Below are 17,936 nucleotides of genomic sequence, written 5' to 3' on the forward strand. Positions count from 1 at the left end.
ACCTGCTTGTTCATGAGTATGTAGATCAGGGGGTTGATGACTGTGCTGCTCTTGGCTAGTAGGGAAGGAACCACGCTGGCTACAGGGGTGATGATGCCGCGGGGGCCGAAGGTGGCCAACATGGCCACCACGCCGTAAGGCATCCAGCACACCATGTAGCACACCACCGTGGTCAGGACCATGAACAGGATGTGGTACTCCCTCCGCCTCGCTGCAGACCTCCGAATCTTACCCACCTGAGGAGGGGAGGAGGGAGAGAGGAGAGCAGATTAGCAAGGCATGAAGATATTAAAGTGTGTGTGTTAGGGGGGGGGACATATATGGATGGATATCACAGTTTGAGATAGAAGTTGAGAAAGCTAAATAGAGAGAATGCAGAAATACTGACTAGGCGATTGTAGGGAAAGAAGAACGAAAATATCATAAAGAAGAGGATAGTCGTGCAGGGGAGGCGGAGGAGTCAGAGCAGAGACGGTGTTCCCATGTGGTATATCTGGAGATAGTGATTTCCTTGTGGTGAGTTGTTTCAGATCGCCTGCCCTTGACCTGAAGGACACTACATAACAACACAGTGCTGGTTCCTCCGCCTCACACTACCTGCACCAGAGACAGGGGGCTTGCCTAAAGCCAGCTGAGCCTGAATACAAATGAGTATTCAATGCAATAGATTGTGTGTGTGTGTGTGAGAAAGAGTGTGTGTTTGTGTAAGAGGGTTTTTCTATGTGATGGTGTGTGTGTGTGTGTCTGAAAGGGTGTGTGTTTATAGGGTTTTTGTGTACGTAGACGTTACGTCTCGTTAGTCAGAGATGCAGGTACCCTGAGGGACAAATATGAATTTTGTTTCCTTTCATTCTATGGTTATGTCTCTTCTCTGTCAGTACATTTGTGTCTGTCATTCTTCGCTATTTTCTCATCTACATTCTCCTTTCCTTATCTTTATTCTTCCATCCAATCTTTTATCGCTTCATTCACCTCCTCTATTCATCCCTTCCTTGTTTCCCCTGTATACACTCATTTATTAAGTTGATCTTCATCTAACCTTCTATTTATTCTTTCAATTACCTGTGTTTGCTTCCTCTTTCAGCCACAGTCTACTTCCCATTTTCTCTCCCGTTTTCTCATCTCACCCACTCCCCACGGTCCCCATCACATTACACCCCCCCCCCTCCCCCCCCCCCCCCCCCCCTCTCTCTCTCTCTCTCTCTCTCTCTCTCTCTCTCTCTCTCTCACACCCACACTCTCACTCTCACCACACACAGAGCCTGTGATAATCAGTCCATCGGTTCCGTTCCGCTGGATGCCCTCCCTGCCCCGCCACGGCCCTCCTACCGCCTCCATCCATCTCCCCCTCTCTGCTGTCAGCACCAGGGCAGGCCGGGAGAGGGGATGAACCCACTCTGCCTGGAGCTCTGCTCCCTGGTTGAACTGAATGAATAATGTGATAGCAAAAAGCAAGCAGATGGACATCTGGACAGACGAACGGACGGGTAGATGGAGGTAGGAAGGAGGGAAGTCAGGCAGGCAGGAAGGAAGGCAGACAGACACACAAGCAGGCAGGCAAGTAGATGGAGAATGCAGGCAGGCCGACAAACAGGCACACAGACAGGCAGGCAGGTACACAGATAGGCAGGCAGGTACACAGATAGGAAGCTAGGCAGGTTGCTGATAGCAGGGGCCATTTATGCCGGACAGGTCAAGTTCAGGGTAGCTTGTTGTGACCCAGGGAACACCCCCTGGTGTGAAGTACCCTTCGCCCCTGTACACAGTAGGGTGCTAATGGAGATCTAGGTGTATTTAGAGAAAAGCTACTTATTATAATCAGGAGGCCACCACCAAAATAAGATTATTTAACAAATGGTTTGGTCCCCTTAAGATAGAACAGGTCCTGTAAACAATAAAGCCAAGTCTGTAAGGGAGAGAGAGAGAGGTGTGTATTCGTAGAAGACCCTGTCCATTGTATATTATAAAAGGGAATGCCTGGAATGCCTGGTATTTTGGTATGTTGCCAGTAAGTGGCTTAGGCTTTGTGAAAGCTGCTGATTCTTACACGCTGCAAACAAATTCGCAAGGTAATCCACTGGTCTGCTCGCCACTCTTAGCATTGCGACGTAAACTATTTAAATCAGCCTTTCCGAATAAAAAGGATTTAAACGGCTTCTCGAGGTGGACGGACACAGGACCCTAAGCCAGACCCCCCCCCCCCCCCCACACACACACACAAACACACATGCAGAACCACGGAAACAGATTTGAGCATAGCACTGTATGGTTCCTCCTGGATATCCTTACTGACGGGAAGAAGGTTTACCCTGTCAAGACAAGTCCTTCTAGGAACAAACGGTAAACCTCATGCACACCACCCCGCACACACACACCCACCCCACACACCCCACACGCCCCACAGCCGCACACACACCACACTCTAACACACACCTGCAGCCCCCTCACCCCCCCCCCCCCCCCCCCCCCCCCCCCCCCACCTCCATACTTGTTTCACTGCCCACAGGAGGCGTCCGTAGCAGTACACCATGACCATGATGGGCAGGGCCAGGCAGAAGATGAACAGGCAGATGATATAGGCGTGGGACTGGGCGGTGCGCTCGTTCCAGGACACAGAGCAGCTAGTCCCCGCCCCCTCCAGGCCATAGCTGCTCCAGCCCATTAGGGGGGGCACCGTCCACAGCAGGGAGTACAGCCAGGACCCCCCCACAGCCAGCAGGGGCTTCCTGTAGTCGGGCCCCCGCTTGTTGTAGACGGTCAGGGTGCTATACCGGTCGTAGGACAGGATCACCAGGGAGATCAGAGACACTATACCTGCGAGGGGAGAACACATGTGTAGAGTATGTTATTGTTGAACATTGAGGAGGGGAGAGGAATGTATGTCATATTGTTGAACAGTGATAAGCACGGGCTCTGAACAGATGGCACTACGCAGTCACACCACCCTGGTGGATGAGACAACATTCCTTTATCTTCCTAATAGCAGAACCAGGGGGCTGGGCCCAGCAGAGTTGTCATCGACCTGCTGCATGAGGAGATAAGAGCTCTTTGTGTGGGTAGAGAAATAGAGGAGGGAGAATGTTTTATTCCTGGACATTCATATATATATATATATATATATATATTTGTTTTGCAAGTGCATTATGATGCATTGAGATTTTTACGGATTTTTAAATCCACTCAAATTGAAGAAGTACACCTTTCCATTAAGTGTTGTGTATCATGGTCATCCTACAGAAAATAATCAAAGCGGATCACCGCCCTGGCAAATCTCCTTCGGGAACAAACAAAAACAAATGAACACTTGCCAGGTGAGGGTTCTGTCTGTGAAAATACTGTGATATTACTTTTGTTTTTCTGCTGTATCGACAAATCCCTTTTTCCATTTGAGGATTATCAGATATGTCTAAAGGGCAGGAGAAGGGAGATACAGGGGTGGAATGTAGAGGAATGGAAAGATGGAGGAAGGGAAGGAGGAGAGCATGGCTAAAAGGTGGAGGGGGGGAGGAGGAGAGCATGGCTAAAAGGTGGAGGGGGGGAGGAGATGAGGAGGAAGAGGGAGGGATTGCTGACAGCTGTAGTTGGGAGGAAGGGGGAGGAGTGGAGGGAGGGTAAAGCGGGAGAGGGAGGCAGGAAGGGAGGAGAGGAGAGGGGAGGGGAGGTAAGGAGCTGGGAAGGGTAGACAGTGTTACATCCTATTCATCAGGTATGGGTTCACCCTTTCAGTTTTTCTGTGCAGAATCTGCACTGTCACTATGACTCACCAGTCAACCTGCGGCACAACACACATATACACACATCCACACACACATATACACACATCCTATCCTTCCCTGTTTGACTTCTCTGTCTCTGAAATGAAGAATAAGAATCCACCTATTGCCTCCTCTCTCTGCTGTTCTATGGAACCTCCCTCTGCTGTGCTATAGACCCTCCTTCTGCTGCTGAACCTGAACAACAGATCTTATTGCTCCTGAACACCACTCTCTCAGACTGAATGAGTGTTACCCTGAAGTGAATCAGGGGGTCAGAGTGAAATCTCTGCTTTGTCTGTCTGCTGACCTCCTCACTCTATCTGTCTTTCTGTCTCGCGCTCCACTGCTTTTGCCCCCCCCATCTTTGCACTTTGCCGCCCCCCCCCCACACCCCCCAACAGCCAATCAAAGCCAAGACAGCATACCCAGTAAACAGCATGCCCATCACGATGCAAAGACCCTCAAAATACGAATGAATTATATGATCATCTCATATCATAATGTATATGTGTGGTGTGATGATGCTCCAGTTTAGGAAAGGCCTGATGTAGGAACCTTTCACACAGTCATTCTTCAGCACAGCGAGTAGGGGTGCTCAGGCTAATCACTATCTGGTTCACCGATGACACTCATACTGTACATGCAAGTATTAACATGGCTGACTCATACACCATCGCCACACACACATACACACACACACACATACACACAAGCAAATCAGTGTAAACACACAGAAGTACGTGTAACAAAATCTTTCAAGTGAAAAATTAAAAAGATTCAACGACGTGTGGCTGATAGTTACAGTGAGGGAATCCCGGCCGCTTGTTACATCCGATAACTCAGACGTGAGGAAAATTACTGACGGGGAAAAAGTATGTGAGGCATTCTCTCCCTCTCTCTCCTGTGGTGTAGTAATGTCTCTCACCCTTTCTTTATCTGTCTTTCACCCTCTTTGTCTCTCTCTCTCTCTCTCCCTGAGATTGGTGTATGGGAGAACGGGAAAAGTCCAAGGGGGAAAAGAGGAGAGGTGGAGAACTCGGATTAGAGAGATGAAAAGGGAGTGTTTGGTTATAACCTCTGAAAGTCCCATGGATCAGATTATCTGACTCTACCAGACACTAACTCTCTACAGGGTCAGTCGATGGAAAACTTCACAAGCTGCCTTGTGCAACACACACACACACGCGCGCACACACATACACACACATACACACACACTCACAGCAACAATATTTGAACCCAGATTACATCTAAACACGCAACCACAGAAGGATGAGACGGATAGGTTTTCCTCCTAACGCTGTCGTTGCTATCCTCCACCCAACTGGGGCCCAACCAAATCCTCAGATCACACAGCACTGGGGGCGGATTTCCACACAGCCGTTATCTCTGTACGAGGGCTGCAGAGGAGGAACGTAGCGGTTATGTTGCGGCACGCCATTTTGCTCCAGAGTAAGCCACGTGCTAGTGATTACAGAATGTTTGGGGGCGGGGTTTTGGATTGAGAGGTAGGACTGGTTTAGTAGTCCGGTCAAAAGAGTTATCACTCAGTTTAGGTTCGGATTTTCATTTTCCTACCGATGCCTGGAGGAACCTTGAGGTGATAATGAAGGATGTAGGTGGGTGTGGTGATCCGATACTCTCCAATAACTGTTGAGTTATGGTTTATCAAAGCACTGCAGAGAGACTGCCTCTACCTATCTGCATGAGGTGTGGCTTCTCTCCATGTTCTCTCCATCTCCTTTCCCCTCCATCTCCTGTCCATCTCCTCTCCTCCTCTCCCCTCCATCTCCTTTCCATCTCCTGTCCTCCTCTCCCCTCCATCTCCTCTCCCCTCCATCTCCTCTCCTCCTCTCCTCTCCTCTCCTCTCCATCTCCTCCTCTCCTCTCCATCTCCTGTCGTTCTCCTTTCCTCCTCTCCTCTCCCCTCCATCTCCTCTCCCCTCCATCTCCTCTCCTCCTCTCCCCTCCATCTCCTCTCCATCTCCTCTCCTCTCCCCTCCATCTCCTCTCCATCTCCTCCTCTCCACTCCATCTCCTCTCCATCTCCTCCTCTCCACTCCATCTCCTCTCCATCTCCTGTCCATCTCCTCTCCTCCTATCCACTCCATCTCCTCTCCATCTCCTGTCCATCTCCTCTCATCCTCTCCTCTCCCCTCCATCTCCTCTCCTCCTCTCCTCTCCCCTCCATCTCCTCTCCTCCTCTCTCTTCTCCATCCCTCGGTAGAGTACCAGTCGTCAGGACTATCAGTAAGTAATCTGTTCTGAGACAGAGAATAGGCTGAGGGGTGAGGCTTGCCCCCCTATAGGGACAAAACACTCTCCACATCATCCATCATGTCCGCAGAAAACTGATCTGTTTTCTTCTCCACTAACCTGCAGAGATTCGATCTCAGCCGTTAGGGAGTGGATGTCTATGTGTGTTTGTGCACCGAATATCTCTGCATATTTTACAATGTGTGTGTGTGGATGTGCGAATGCGCGAGAAAGCCATGGCATTCTAAAGCAGATGATTCTAATTAGCAATGACAGAGTGAAACACTAAATGTTAGCGAGCGTCCTTGGAACTCCGAGGAATCGCCAAGGCGCTATATTACATCACAATGTTTGTCTCGAATTATTTCGAACGATGCCTCCAATGAACAGCGAGCGTGATTACAGAAACACTGTTACAACCAGCCCTGTAAGTCTAGGTAGCTACCAGGAGGGAGTCGGGGAGAATTCGACGAGACTGTGTTTACAGGTCTGATAAAGCGGACAATGGCTCAATCTGTCACAACTAATAACAATGCAGAGTAAGACAGATAGAGGGAGGAGAGAGAGGTGGAGAGTGACTGTCAGAGAGATGGAAAAATGGCTGTGAAAGAGATGCCATTTTCATTTTCATTTTGCATCAATTTTCATGATTAAAAGCCATCTGGAGACTTCTTTTGTGGAATTGCTTGGTGGTCATGGTCAGATTTAATCAGCCCCAGCTCATCTGTATAGTATAACCATAATATTTTCTTGTTGCATTGTTTCTACACACATCATTATGCTGCTGTTTACAAGGACAGTTAGCCCCTAAAATTTGATGTGTTTTTCTTCTTGATTTATTTATCCATTCAGATTGTTTTGGTGTGAGTTGCCAAGGTTTGGAGATATTGGCCGCAGAAATGAAAAACTCAATAGCGATGTCTTATATGTCTCTCAATGCCTCAGATAATCCATAGACCTTGATGTGAGCAGTTTTTTGAAGATGCTATTTTCTATCGATTAAACTTCAATCCAGAAAGAGCCTTTTGTCCATGAGTAAATGCCAGCTGCAGGATTACTCTGCGCAGTGATAAGGTTGATCAGGGTGTCTGAGACGGAAAATGTGATCAGAGACGGAAAATGACATAAAACCACATATCATTATGTAATTAAAAGTAAAAATAGCTATGATTATACTATAATTATACTATCAATCATTGTAAATAAAAACGGAGTTAGGGTCATTTGTTCCAAAGTCTGATAGCTTGGGGGGGAAGAAGCTGTCTCAGAGCCAGTTGGTCTGGGCTTCACTACCGCATAAAAATATTTTAAGTAATAGGAAAAAGGAGAGGGTTATATATACAGTGCCCTCCAAAAGTATTGGAACAGTGAGGCGAATTCCTTTATTTTTGCTGTAGACTGAAAACATTTGGGCTTGACATCAAATAATGAACGTGAGACCAGAGATCAACGTTTCAGCTTTTATTTCCAGGTATTTACATCAGGATCTGATGCACAACTAAGAAAATATCACATTTTGTTTGAATCCACCCATTTGTCATGTGAGCAAAAGTATTGGAACAGATATACTTAAAACATATTTAAGTGAATAAGACTTAATATTTAGTTGCAAATCCTTTGCTTTCAATAACTGCAGCAAGTCTGTGACCCATTGACGTCACCAAACCTTTGCATTCTTCCTTTTTGATGCTTTCCCAGGCTTTTACTGCAGCCTCTTTCAGTTGTTGTTTGTTTTGTGGGGTTCCTCCCTTCAGTCTCCTCTTAAGCAGGTAAAATGCATGCTCTATAGGGTTTAAGTCTGGAGATTGACTTGGCCAGTCTAATACCTTCCATTTCTTGCCCCTGATGAACTCCTTTGTTGTTTTGGCAGTGTGTTTTGGGTCGTTATCTTGCTGCATGATGAAGGCTCTGCCAATCAGTTTGGTTGCATCTTTCCTTAAATTGGCAGACAAAATGTTTCTGTAGACTTCCGAGTTCATTTTGCTGCTGTCATCATGTGTTACATCCTCAATGAAGATTAATGAGCCCGTCCTAGAAGAAGCCATGCAAGCCCAAGCCATGACATTACCTCCACCGTGTTTCACAGATGAGCTTGTGTGTTTGGGATCATGAGCAGTTCCTTTCTTTCTCCAAACTTTAGCCTTTCCATCACTTTGGTAAAAGTTAATCTTTGTCTCATCAGTCCATAAAACTTTGTCCCAGAATTTTTGAGGTTCATCTCTGTACTTTTTGGCAAATTCCAGCCTGGCCTTCCTACTCTTCTTGCTAATGAGTGGTTTGCATCTTCTGGTGTAGCCCTTGTACTTTTGTTCATGAAGTCTTCTGCGAACAGTAGATAGTGATACCCTCACTCCTGCCATCTGGAGGTTGTTGCTGATCTCACTAACAGTTGTTTTAGGGTCTTTCTTTACAGCTCTCACAATGTTTCTGTCATCAACTGCTGATGTTTTCCTTGGTCTACCTGTTCGACGTCTGTTACTTAGTACACCAGTAGTTTTCTTCTTCTTCAGGACATTCCAAATGGTTGTACTGGCTATGGCCAATGTTTCTGCAATGGCTCTGATTGATTTTCCATCTTCTCTAAGACTCACAATTGCTTGTTTCTCACCCAAAGACAGCGCTCCGGTTTTCATGTTGTTTTCACCTCTGAATACAGTCTGCATACGATGATCAAAGAGCTGAGCGAGCAGGTCGACGGTGTCCCGGAGAACCTTGGCAGAGTTTGTTGAAGATTTGATGGTATAGAAATGAATAAGCTTCCTGGATTTGGCTAGCCATCAAATCTGGTCCTTCTCCATTCTGATACCGTCCCTTTCTGAATTGTAACCACGGAGTTGCCTATCCGACAGCTCACCAGTAACTACAATCTGAATATGATTACCTAGTTGGCAACCCACAATTCAATCAACTTTACTGTAGCCTACTAAAGTTTAAGTTTAATAAGGACTGCAATATTATATCAAACTCCACGCACACAGACTCTGATATCTCCACCATCTTCTCTCCTTCCGCTTCCCTCCATCCCAATATATATCACAACATCAAGTCAAGGGTCAAATGATCAACCAATAGGCTGACATTAAACAAAATCCAATCATTAACAGCAAAAAATATGACATAAAACAATAACAATAAGGAGAGACGGTAAATAGAAGAGGAGAAAGGTGTGTCCATGACAAGGACTGAGTGTCATTGTCTGATGCATTTGAAATATGTTTGTCATTGTGTATGTAAGCATCTTCGTAACAGAGTACATTTCTAATGACTGTGCCCATGTGTATGTGTGTTTGTGTGGAAACCATGCCTCTTGCCTGAGGAGACGAGAGTGTGTGTGAATTAATCAGCTCTAAACAGAGGGAGAAGGAAAGATAGAAATAGGGGAGAAAAATATCAGAATAATCTAAGACAATTTGGCAAACAGGGATGATAATGACGAAAGATGAGGTGAAGAAAGAGGGAGAGAGAGAGAGAGAGAGAGAGAGAGAGAGAGAGAGAGAGAGAGAGAGAGAGAGAGGGAGAAAGAGTGGGTTTTATGGTGATGTGGGATAAATATATGATTGCAATTATGCACAACAAGATATGCCTTATTATAAATCCTATTTTCATCATAATAGTTTCCTGTATTTTGAATTGCATTGACTGCTGTGTGACTCTCCCACACACACACACACACATGAAAATGAAATTGAACAATAAATCTTCTATCTTCACCACATCTAAAATGTTCCACCGCATGTACATTTAAATACATAGGATGTGTGGTAGCTTAGAGGACAAGAACATTCCCACCTTCTCTCCCAGTCACACACTTCAAGGGCCACTGAAGGCCAAAACACCATTGATCTGCTGGTTAACTCTGCAGATGAGGGGGGGGGGGATTTGGCAGCTTGAACACGCCAGATAACAGAACAACTTCTAGAAAGTCATTCCAAGAGCGCCTCGCTCTTTATTCACTACCAACATGCTGACAAGTGGTGGATTAAAAACATCAGAATCTTGCATTTTTGCAGGATGACCAAGAAGAGGTTTAGATAACTCATCCTTCAACCAGCTTTCAACCAAGCCCCTCCTCAGAGAACAATTATCATCACTAGCTTCACCTGTGCTCTACACATTGACTGTGTTTACTGTCTGTGCCTTTGTACCCTGCCAGATCGTGACAGTATTTTCAAGAGTCTTTCAGCATTTTCTAGCGTTCAGACCCTGTTCAGACCCCTGCTTGTTTATTTACCCCAATTTCTCCTGTTGTTTTGGGATTCTGCATCTGACGTTTGTGAACTATTTTCTGCCTGCCTGCTGTTTATGTATCTGCTTTGCTGTGTGGATTAAATCTCACTTTTACCCCTTGCCTTCGTCTATGTCTGATTACCTCCTGCTCTCTCCCTGACAAAACGGGTTCTGGATGCCGCAGGAGGAGTTGAGAACAGCAAAGCCAGCTACAGAAGTAGACAGTAATGGCAATGGAGAAATAACAGGGGATGTGAAATAAGTCCATCAATGCAAGCCCCCAGGATAGGCCCCTAGAAATATTACCTATTCCCTCTCCTTCTGTGTTTCATTTAGATAAAGGGAGGGAGGGAGGGAGTAATGTAATTTCTTTGATGTCAATCACCTTTCTCTTTCTTGAGACATTCATCTGAGTAGTGTGGACAGACAACAATTTCTTCCGAAGGTGTGCAAAGGTGAGAAGGGAATTCATTTAAATAATATACATCCTGTCACACACACTGAAAAGCCAACACAAAATATCCGCAGAAGCCATTTTCCATCTCTGTACTTCTCACATGTTGGGTGTAACAGAGCTACGTGACATGTAATTCAGCAGAAGTGATCCCTAAGCCCTGTGAAACAGGAAAAAAAATCTGATCATTGAACTGTAGTAGGAAGGAACACACACACACACCAACAAACACACAATGCATTTGAGCGTTGACAGTTTTAGTTTGAGCCTCATGGTCCCTGTGCTTATCAGACCCGAGCATGCAGTCAGTGAAGTCACCCCCCGCTGGGCTCAACTTCGGTTTAACACTCACTCTTCCTTGGCTGTTTACTACAGGACAGACTTCAGAACAAGTAGTCTGAAGATGAAAGTCTGGTTTGTTCAATGTGCGTTTGGATCCAGAACACTGGATGTTTGCAAGGCCACAGTTACCGTGGGTAGAGTGTCCTTGTATCATCATAGAGGACTACAATTATATTTGACGGGCAGGAAGTCTTGAGTCTAAACACTCAATTCATTATCATTAACATGACTTACGGGTATTTGTACTGGATTATTCTTGTCAACTTCAAAAGAACCAATGCGTTTTTCTAAATATGCACCCTAGCCGAGAGACAGTCCAGAGAGATTCAAGCAAACACTGGTGTTTGACGGGATTTCAAACCGTGTTTGTACATCCCTCTGCTGACAGACAGGAGCCCTCTCCTAACCCACCCTGCTTACCCGTTACCCGTAATAACTATCACTTATTTATTGTAGACCCCGACCGATATATATTGGCAGGCCGATATTATCGGCTGGCCGATGTTATCGGACGATATTAGGCACTTACCAAACTATCTGTATTGGCATTTAGAATGGCCGGGGTTGGGGGGGGGGGGGGAGGTTGCCAGTTCGATACCCGGCCATGCAAAATTACGTTGTGTCCTTCGGCAAGGCACTTCACCCTACTTGACTCGGGGGAATGCCCCTGTACTAACTTCAAGTCGCTCTGGATAAGAGCGTCTGCTAAAAATGACTACATGTAAACTACAAATAACTCATGTTGGGGAAATCCGTTTGTTTTGTCATGCGTTTCTGGATAAAAAATATGTAAATAAATCTGAGTATTAAAAAATATATATATATATATCGGCCGATATATCAGAATATCTGATTTTTTAAACACCAAATATTCGTATTGATATCGGCCTTAAAAATCCTTTATCAGTCGGGCTCTAATTCATTGTGCTCTTATGTGCCTTTTTCTGTGTTGGCGGGTCATACACACACACACACACACACACACACACACACACACACACACACACACACACAGAGACACACAAACAAATGCATAGAGAAGGTACATAGTACATAAAAAATTCACTAATTTCCTGAGCTCTTCTGGGCATACACACACAGACACAAAGTCAGCTGAGGCAATTGGTCCAGAGAAAGCCAGGCAATCCTGGACTTAGTGCTGGTCGGTAAGACTAAGCCGACTCACAGGACAGAGAGCAGAGAGAGAGAGAGAGCAGTGGCAGTTCTCCTCCCTCTCCTCTGAGAGCACATAGACAGATAGCACTCTGGCTAATCACACTCCTACTGTGTGTTGCTCTGAACTGCTATCACATAGCCCCTTTTTGATATATTGGTCTGAACTTTTCCTGCAGAAGAACATTCTGTACAGTAACTGCTTTTATTGGATGCTGGTACAAAAGATAAGCAAATTCCAGAGAGCAGAACAATGGCCTTCACTTTCCTAATCCCTCTCCAGGAGCAGGCAGAGCGCCTGGAGCTCACAAATGGCAGCCATCTGACTCTCTTAAGAGTGCTGTCATATTAAGCTTTAAACGGATTCACGTTATTCAGGCGATAGTTATGATTTAATCATCTGACAAAAAGAGAAACGCGTGTGTGTAAGGACAAGAAAAGACGGTGGGGAGGAGACAGAATTCTGCGAAAGAGAGAATGAAAGTCATGAATCACTGGCCACTGCACTTATGACAGGAATGCAGGATCAGGGGTTTCAGGTGTGTGTTGATGTGTGTGTGACAGCTATGGGTTTGACCTGCTCCCCCACCTTGTCAGCTCCCCACACGGCATCCCTCACCTGTCCTTGAACCCTCTGCTCTCCTCCCATCATCACCTCACCGATCAGCTTTCCTCCCTTTGTTACCTCTCCCAGTCCCTTTCCCCTCATCTCCTTTCTTTCTCCTACCAACTCTACCAACTTCTTCTCTCCTCAATGTTTTCCTCCTTAAGATATCCTGTTTCTTGCAACTGGACAGATTGTCTCTGCCAATTTAAGGGCTGGATCACTGCTTCGCAGGATCTCCCATCCTCTCCTGTAATCTCTCCCATTCTTCTCTCTCTTCAACCTTGCCCTCCTCTCTTCAAGACAGATCAGTCAAAGCTCACTCACACATCCCCCTTCCTTTCATCCTCACCCCCCCACCCCCCTTCCGGTCCACACCTTCCCTCCATCGCCACCCTCCACACTACCTGCCTGTCCACCCACCGTTCAGACCATGGTGTAATCTTCACCCCTACACACGCATACGAACGCACACACACATTCCCTCTCTCTCTCTCTCTCTCCCTCCCCTCCCTCCCTCCCTCCCTCCCTCCCTCCCTCCCTCCTCTCTCTCTCTCTCTCTCTCCCTCTCTCTCTCTCTCTCTCTCTCTCTCTCTCTGTTATCATTACACCACATACCATCTTCCTGAGTTTTATACACTGGCTGGTAAGATTACCGTGAACAATAATCCATATCTGTAGATATGATGTCGTCGATGAAACAATGTATCAATGACCGTTAAGGAGGATAAGGTGTGTGCACGTTCTTCAAGTAAGTGGCTGAGAAGAGATGTGTGACATCCCAGATGGGAGGGTTTATAGGATCAATCACAGTCCATACCGTATGTGAAACAGACAGACTGGATCCCAGGGGAGCTAGAGACAGCTGTCCTGGTATAGTGCTGGAGGTTTCAATAGCTTGTTAGCTGCTCTATACTTGCCTGTAGCAACACATATTTCAGCACTTCAAAGCCTGAGTGATGTTTCAATCCAATAGACTTTAAGTGGATAGCTTTGACTTTGCATCAAGTGTGACATCAAATTGCAGGATACAAACGAATGAGCCAAAGGTTCACTTTCAGAGTGGGGTTTCAGGCGGAAAATATATATTTTAACATAATTTCACATTTCCTTTGGCTGAAGTTGAAACCTTTAGACATATTTTTCATCATGAACAGGCGCACGTGGTCTTTGTGCATGTCAACTATACTACCTTATACTGTCTATTATTATATTATATGTAATTATTGTGCAGTTATAGTAGCAAATATTCATGTAGTTATTTAGTCTCAAGCGGTCATGGTGACTTGAGTGTTATAGATGCAGCGGTTTTCTATAGCTTTACAAGCTTCATTATTAGTGTCGGATTCTTAAAATATACACCAACTCCCTGTTTGATTAACTGAAAACGTAAATAATGAGCTCTGGAGGCTGTTTTACAGTCGTAAACGGCATGTATGAGTAAAACCAGAGGTGCCTATCTCTAAACCCACGTGAGAAACAACCCACTAAATTAAAAGGGCGTGTTTGAACAGAGGCCGAAATTAAGACAAACAGCCGCAAGTAGAGGTCTGGCAACCTCGGACTCACCGAAACAGGAGTTGATGAAGCCGTACCAGTTGCATCCGTGGGTGCCTAGGAACCACTTCCCGCGGATGCTGGACGCGAAGCTCAGCGTGGTTCCGAACAAGCACACTAGCATGTCGCTAACACTGATGTTCAGTAAGAGCATGTTGACAGGCGTTCGCAGAGTCTTGAATCTGCAGAAGAGCATGAGGACAATGAAGTTGTTGAGGAATCCGAAAGTCATGATCAAGCCCAGGAACACAGATAGGACAATGAAGCCAGCTCTGGAGAGCTTTGCCTCCGTAGAGTTGCTCGAATCTCGGTCCAGGAACGTGAACAGGTCTTCGCTCACGTTGAAACTGTAGTTCAAGTCTGCCTGGTCAGAAAACATCCTGGGTTTTATTCATTAAAGCTAGTTTCACATTAGTCTTATGAGGGTTTGGGTGCAATTGGATAGGGCGCACAGCTTGCAGCAATTATCTAGATATCTCTTTCTTCCATTCTCACTGCCCATTTACAGATTATAAACTGCTTTACTGCCCATCGAGATGGGTTCAATAGTAGAGATCCAGATGGTAGCTTAATCCATGCTCTGGATAACACAGGAATGCGGAATTCTCTCCCTTTTTCTTCAAAACGTGTTAGTAGTGAAAACTCCTCAGCATTTGTATTGTTCGTTGGGCATCAATTGAGCTTTATGCATCTCTTCAATCGATATTGTCAGGATACAGATGTAGTAGGCTATTTTACATAAATTGTCAAATTATTTAGATTCTTGGCTAGTGCCTTAATTGGCATTTTCTGAGCATTTTAACTGTAAAGCGATGGCGCGAGGTAGTCCCCGAGTGAAAGCGCACGCTGGTCCACAGTGTACATTGGCGAGTGTACCAGTGTACGAAGGCTCCAGATTAATTCACAATCTTCGACGGCAGATGGAGTAAATGGATAATATCCAGTGTAAGGTTACTTCATCTTTTTTCTAATCATTATCATTATTCTGATCGTATGAAACGTGTTGCTGAATGCTGGCCGTTAGGCTAAGAATCAACATTGAAAGTCTAGTATTCCATAACTTGCAAACAAACTTTCTGTGTTAAACAAATGTTCCACGAACTGGCTACAAACGGTATAATTCCCTACGAACATATTAGTCTCAAATAAATACGCACATCGGCTGCATGACCGTGTTGAGCACCTGAGAGCTCTCAATCCTCGAATGAGCACGGAAAAGCTTTTAAAGCCAAATCCCAGCCTACGTCACCAGATAGAGACACAAAGAGAGAGATAGAGAGTGAAAGAGAGAGAGGGAGAGTGAGAGAGAGAAAGAAAATCCGAATGAGAAATAGTTGAGAGGTGGGAGTTTTATGGATAAAAGTGACCTTCCTTCGCATGCACATACAGACACACCAAATTCAGCACGATCCATGAAGGGCTGGAATAAACACGGGTCTGGGACTGCTGCACCATCCAGGAAGAGGCAGACAGACAGGTCTTAGACTGCTACACCATCCATGAAGAGGCAGACAGACAGGTCTGGGACTGCTGCACCATCCAGGAAGAGGCAGACAGAAAGGTCTTAGACTGCTACATCATGCTCTAAGAGGCAGAAAGACAGGTCCGAGAATGCTACATCATGCGGTAAGAGGTAGACAGACAGGCAGGTATATGCTGATTCATGATGACAACTCAGATGTTTTCTGCAGGATTGTTTGCAGTCTTAACAGGAGCACCACTGTCACCTGCTGGTTTTAGTAACACGATCGCTCTGTGGTTCGTTGGCTGGGTCAGAGGGCTATGGTTGGTTGGCTGGGTCAGAGCTGAGGCCAGAGTTAAGCGCCAGGCACCATAGGAAGTATACAAGTTGTAGCGTGCTTTAGCATCCAAGAGGAGGGATTATTTACACTCTGAACTGTATATGTTTGTGTAACAGAGCTGAACTGGTTAAATCCCCTCCTGAGTGGATACACTGTAGGCACTACAGTATGTAGCCCATGTGCAGCTTGTCTGTATGCTTGTATAATAAGCATATAGTTGAGGTCGTGATGCTGGAGGGATGCCAGTTGCCACCTGTCCTCCTACAACACCCAACTCATCAGCCCTGACTAGTGTTCAGTAGCTATGTCCAGCATATAGGACAACTCATTCAGTTAGAGACAAAACTAATCCAGATAACAGCATTCTATATTAGTATTACAGGCCTCAGCAGGGATTTTAAAGCTCTTATTTACAACACAATGATGCCTGATTAATTGTGTTGAAGGGTTAGGACAGCATGTAGAAATAATCTCTGTTATTTGACAAGAACACAATTACAGTTAAAATGTGTTGCTTTATCCCAAATTACTGACCAAATCCTCAGAGGCAAGCTGAGCTTCACAGCGCTATTATCCATGTGTGTGTTCTCAGACTCACAGTCTGACTCACGGACGCTTCCACAGAATTTTTTACCACATTTTGATTAGCTATGAAATGTTCCACAAGACTTTCAAAGTTATTGTTAGCATCCACAAATTTATTAACATTTCAGCCTATTTTTAATCCTAGCAATCCGGTAGTCCATCCCTGAAATGCTGCCATTTTGTATGATATTTTGGAGAAGTCCTCTAAATCTTGTTCATTATCCTCCCTCTGTTGATTGGTCAAGTGTACTTGTGTACTAGAAACCCTCTCATATAATCCTGGAGAGCTAATCTGGAAATACTGTATCATGTTTTCCATTTAAACCAGTATGTTTGAAAAATGTAAATTTAAACATATATTGTTCAGGGATTGCATCTGTGGGTGGACAGAAAAATTTCTGGCTTTCACAATTCCATGTGACTCACGGACATTGAATTGGGTGGCCAATCTGGTCTTCCCTCTTCCTCGGTACTGGCCCCGAATACACCTCTGTAGTTTAGACTTTAGACAAATGTAGCAAATAGACAAACTGTATCTAATCCCAGCCAAGATCCCAGTGAATCTTATGGTTCTGTTTTCTGCATGGTAACTGCGCATGTTACTGTAACAAAAGTACAGGTAGTAAAGATACATATCCACTCCAGGTCACATCTGGGTCTGTGTTGTTTATTCCTGCTCTTATTCTGAACCTGACCCATGTGGCAGTGAACCCTCCCAGGCATGCTGCACCCTCTGATCCACAGGTTGTCAGTGGGGGGTCTCTAACTCCTCCCAGGCATGCTGCCCCCGGCCCTAACCCTTCACAGGCCTCGTGGGGGGGCTGAGATGTGAGAGGGCAGAGGGCTGACCAGCCCGAGGCTGTGGAGGGTGTTGATGAGAGAGAAGGAGAACGTATGAGAAGAAAAGAGAGAGAGAGAGGGAGAGGGAGTGAGAAGAAGAGACGGAGAGAAAGAGGAGACGAAAGCGAGACAGAGGAAAGAAACATTTGAAAAGAGAAATTTCAATTTCATAGAGAGCGAGAGAGGTGGAAAGAGAGAGCAAGAGAGAGAGAGATAGAGAGAAAAGAGAGAGAGAAGAGAGAGAAGTGTGAAGTCCGCGCAGAAACACGATATACCTTTAAAACCTGACTCCTAACTACTTTTACAACTGGCACCATAATGGGGACTGCACACATTTTTCA

The 17,936-nt window shown here is 45.4% G+C and overlaps 1 protein-coding gene across 1 annotated transcript in view; it reads right to left on the reverse strand.

Annotated features, from left to right (window-relative positions):
- The window catches only part of tmtops2b (teleost multiple tissue opsin 2b), a 21,442-nt gene extending 5,900 nt beyond the window's left edge, over nucleotides 1-15,542 (reverse strand). Inside the window, exons 1-3 of the mRNA XM_047046726.1 lie at nucleotides 14,381-15,542; nucleotides 2,489-2,814; nucleotides 3-236 (exon numbers count right to left, since the gene is read on the reverse strand). Coding sequence (XP_046902682.1) covers nucleotides 3-236; nucleotides 2,489-2,814; nucleotides 14,381-14,747 — 927 coding nt within the window. The 5' untranslated portion in view covers nucleotides 14,748-15,542. The remainder of the gene's footprint in view (nucleotides 1-2; nucleotides 237-2,488; nucleotides 2,815-14,380) is intronic.
- Between the last annotated feature and the right edge of the window lie 2,394 nt (nucleotides 15,543-17,936).

The sequence above is a fragment of the Hypomesus transpacificus genome, chromosome 23 (assembly GCF_021917145.1).
Source record: "Hypomesus transpacificus isolate Combined female chromosome 23, fHypTra1, whole genome shotgun sequence".
Lineage (NCBI taxonomy): Eukaryota > Metazoa > Chordata > Actinopteri > Osmeriformes > Osmeridae > Hypomesus > Hypomesus transpacificus.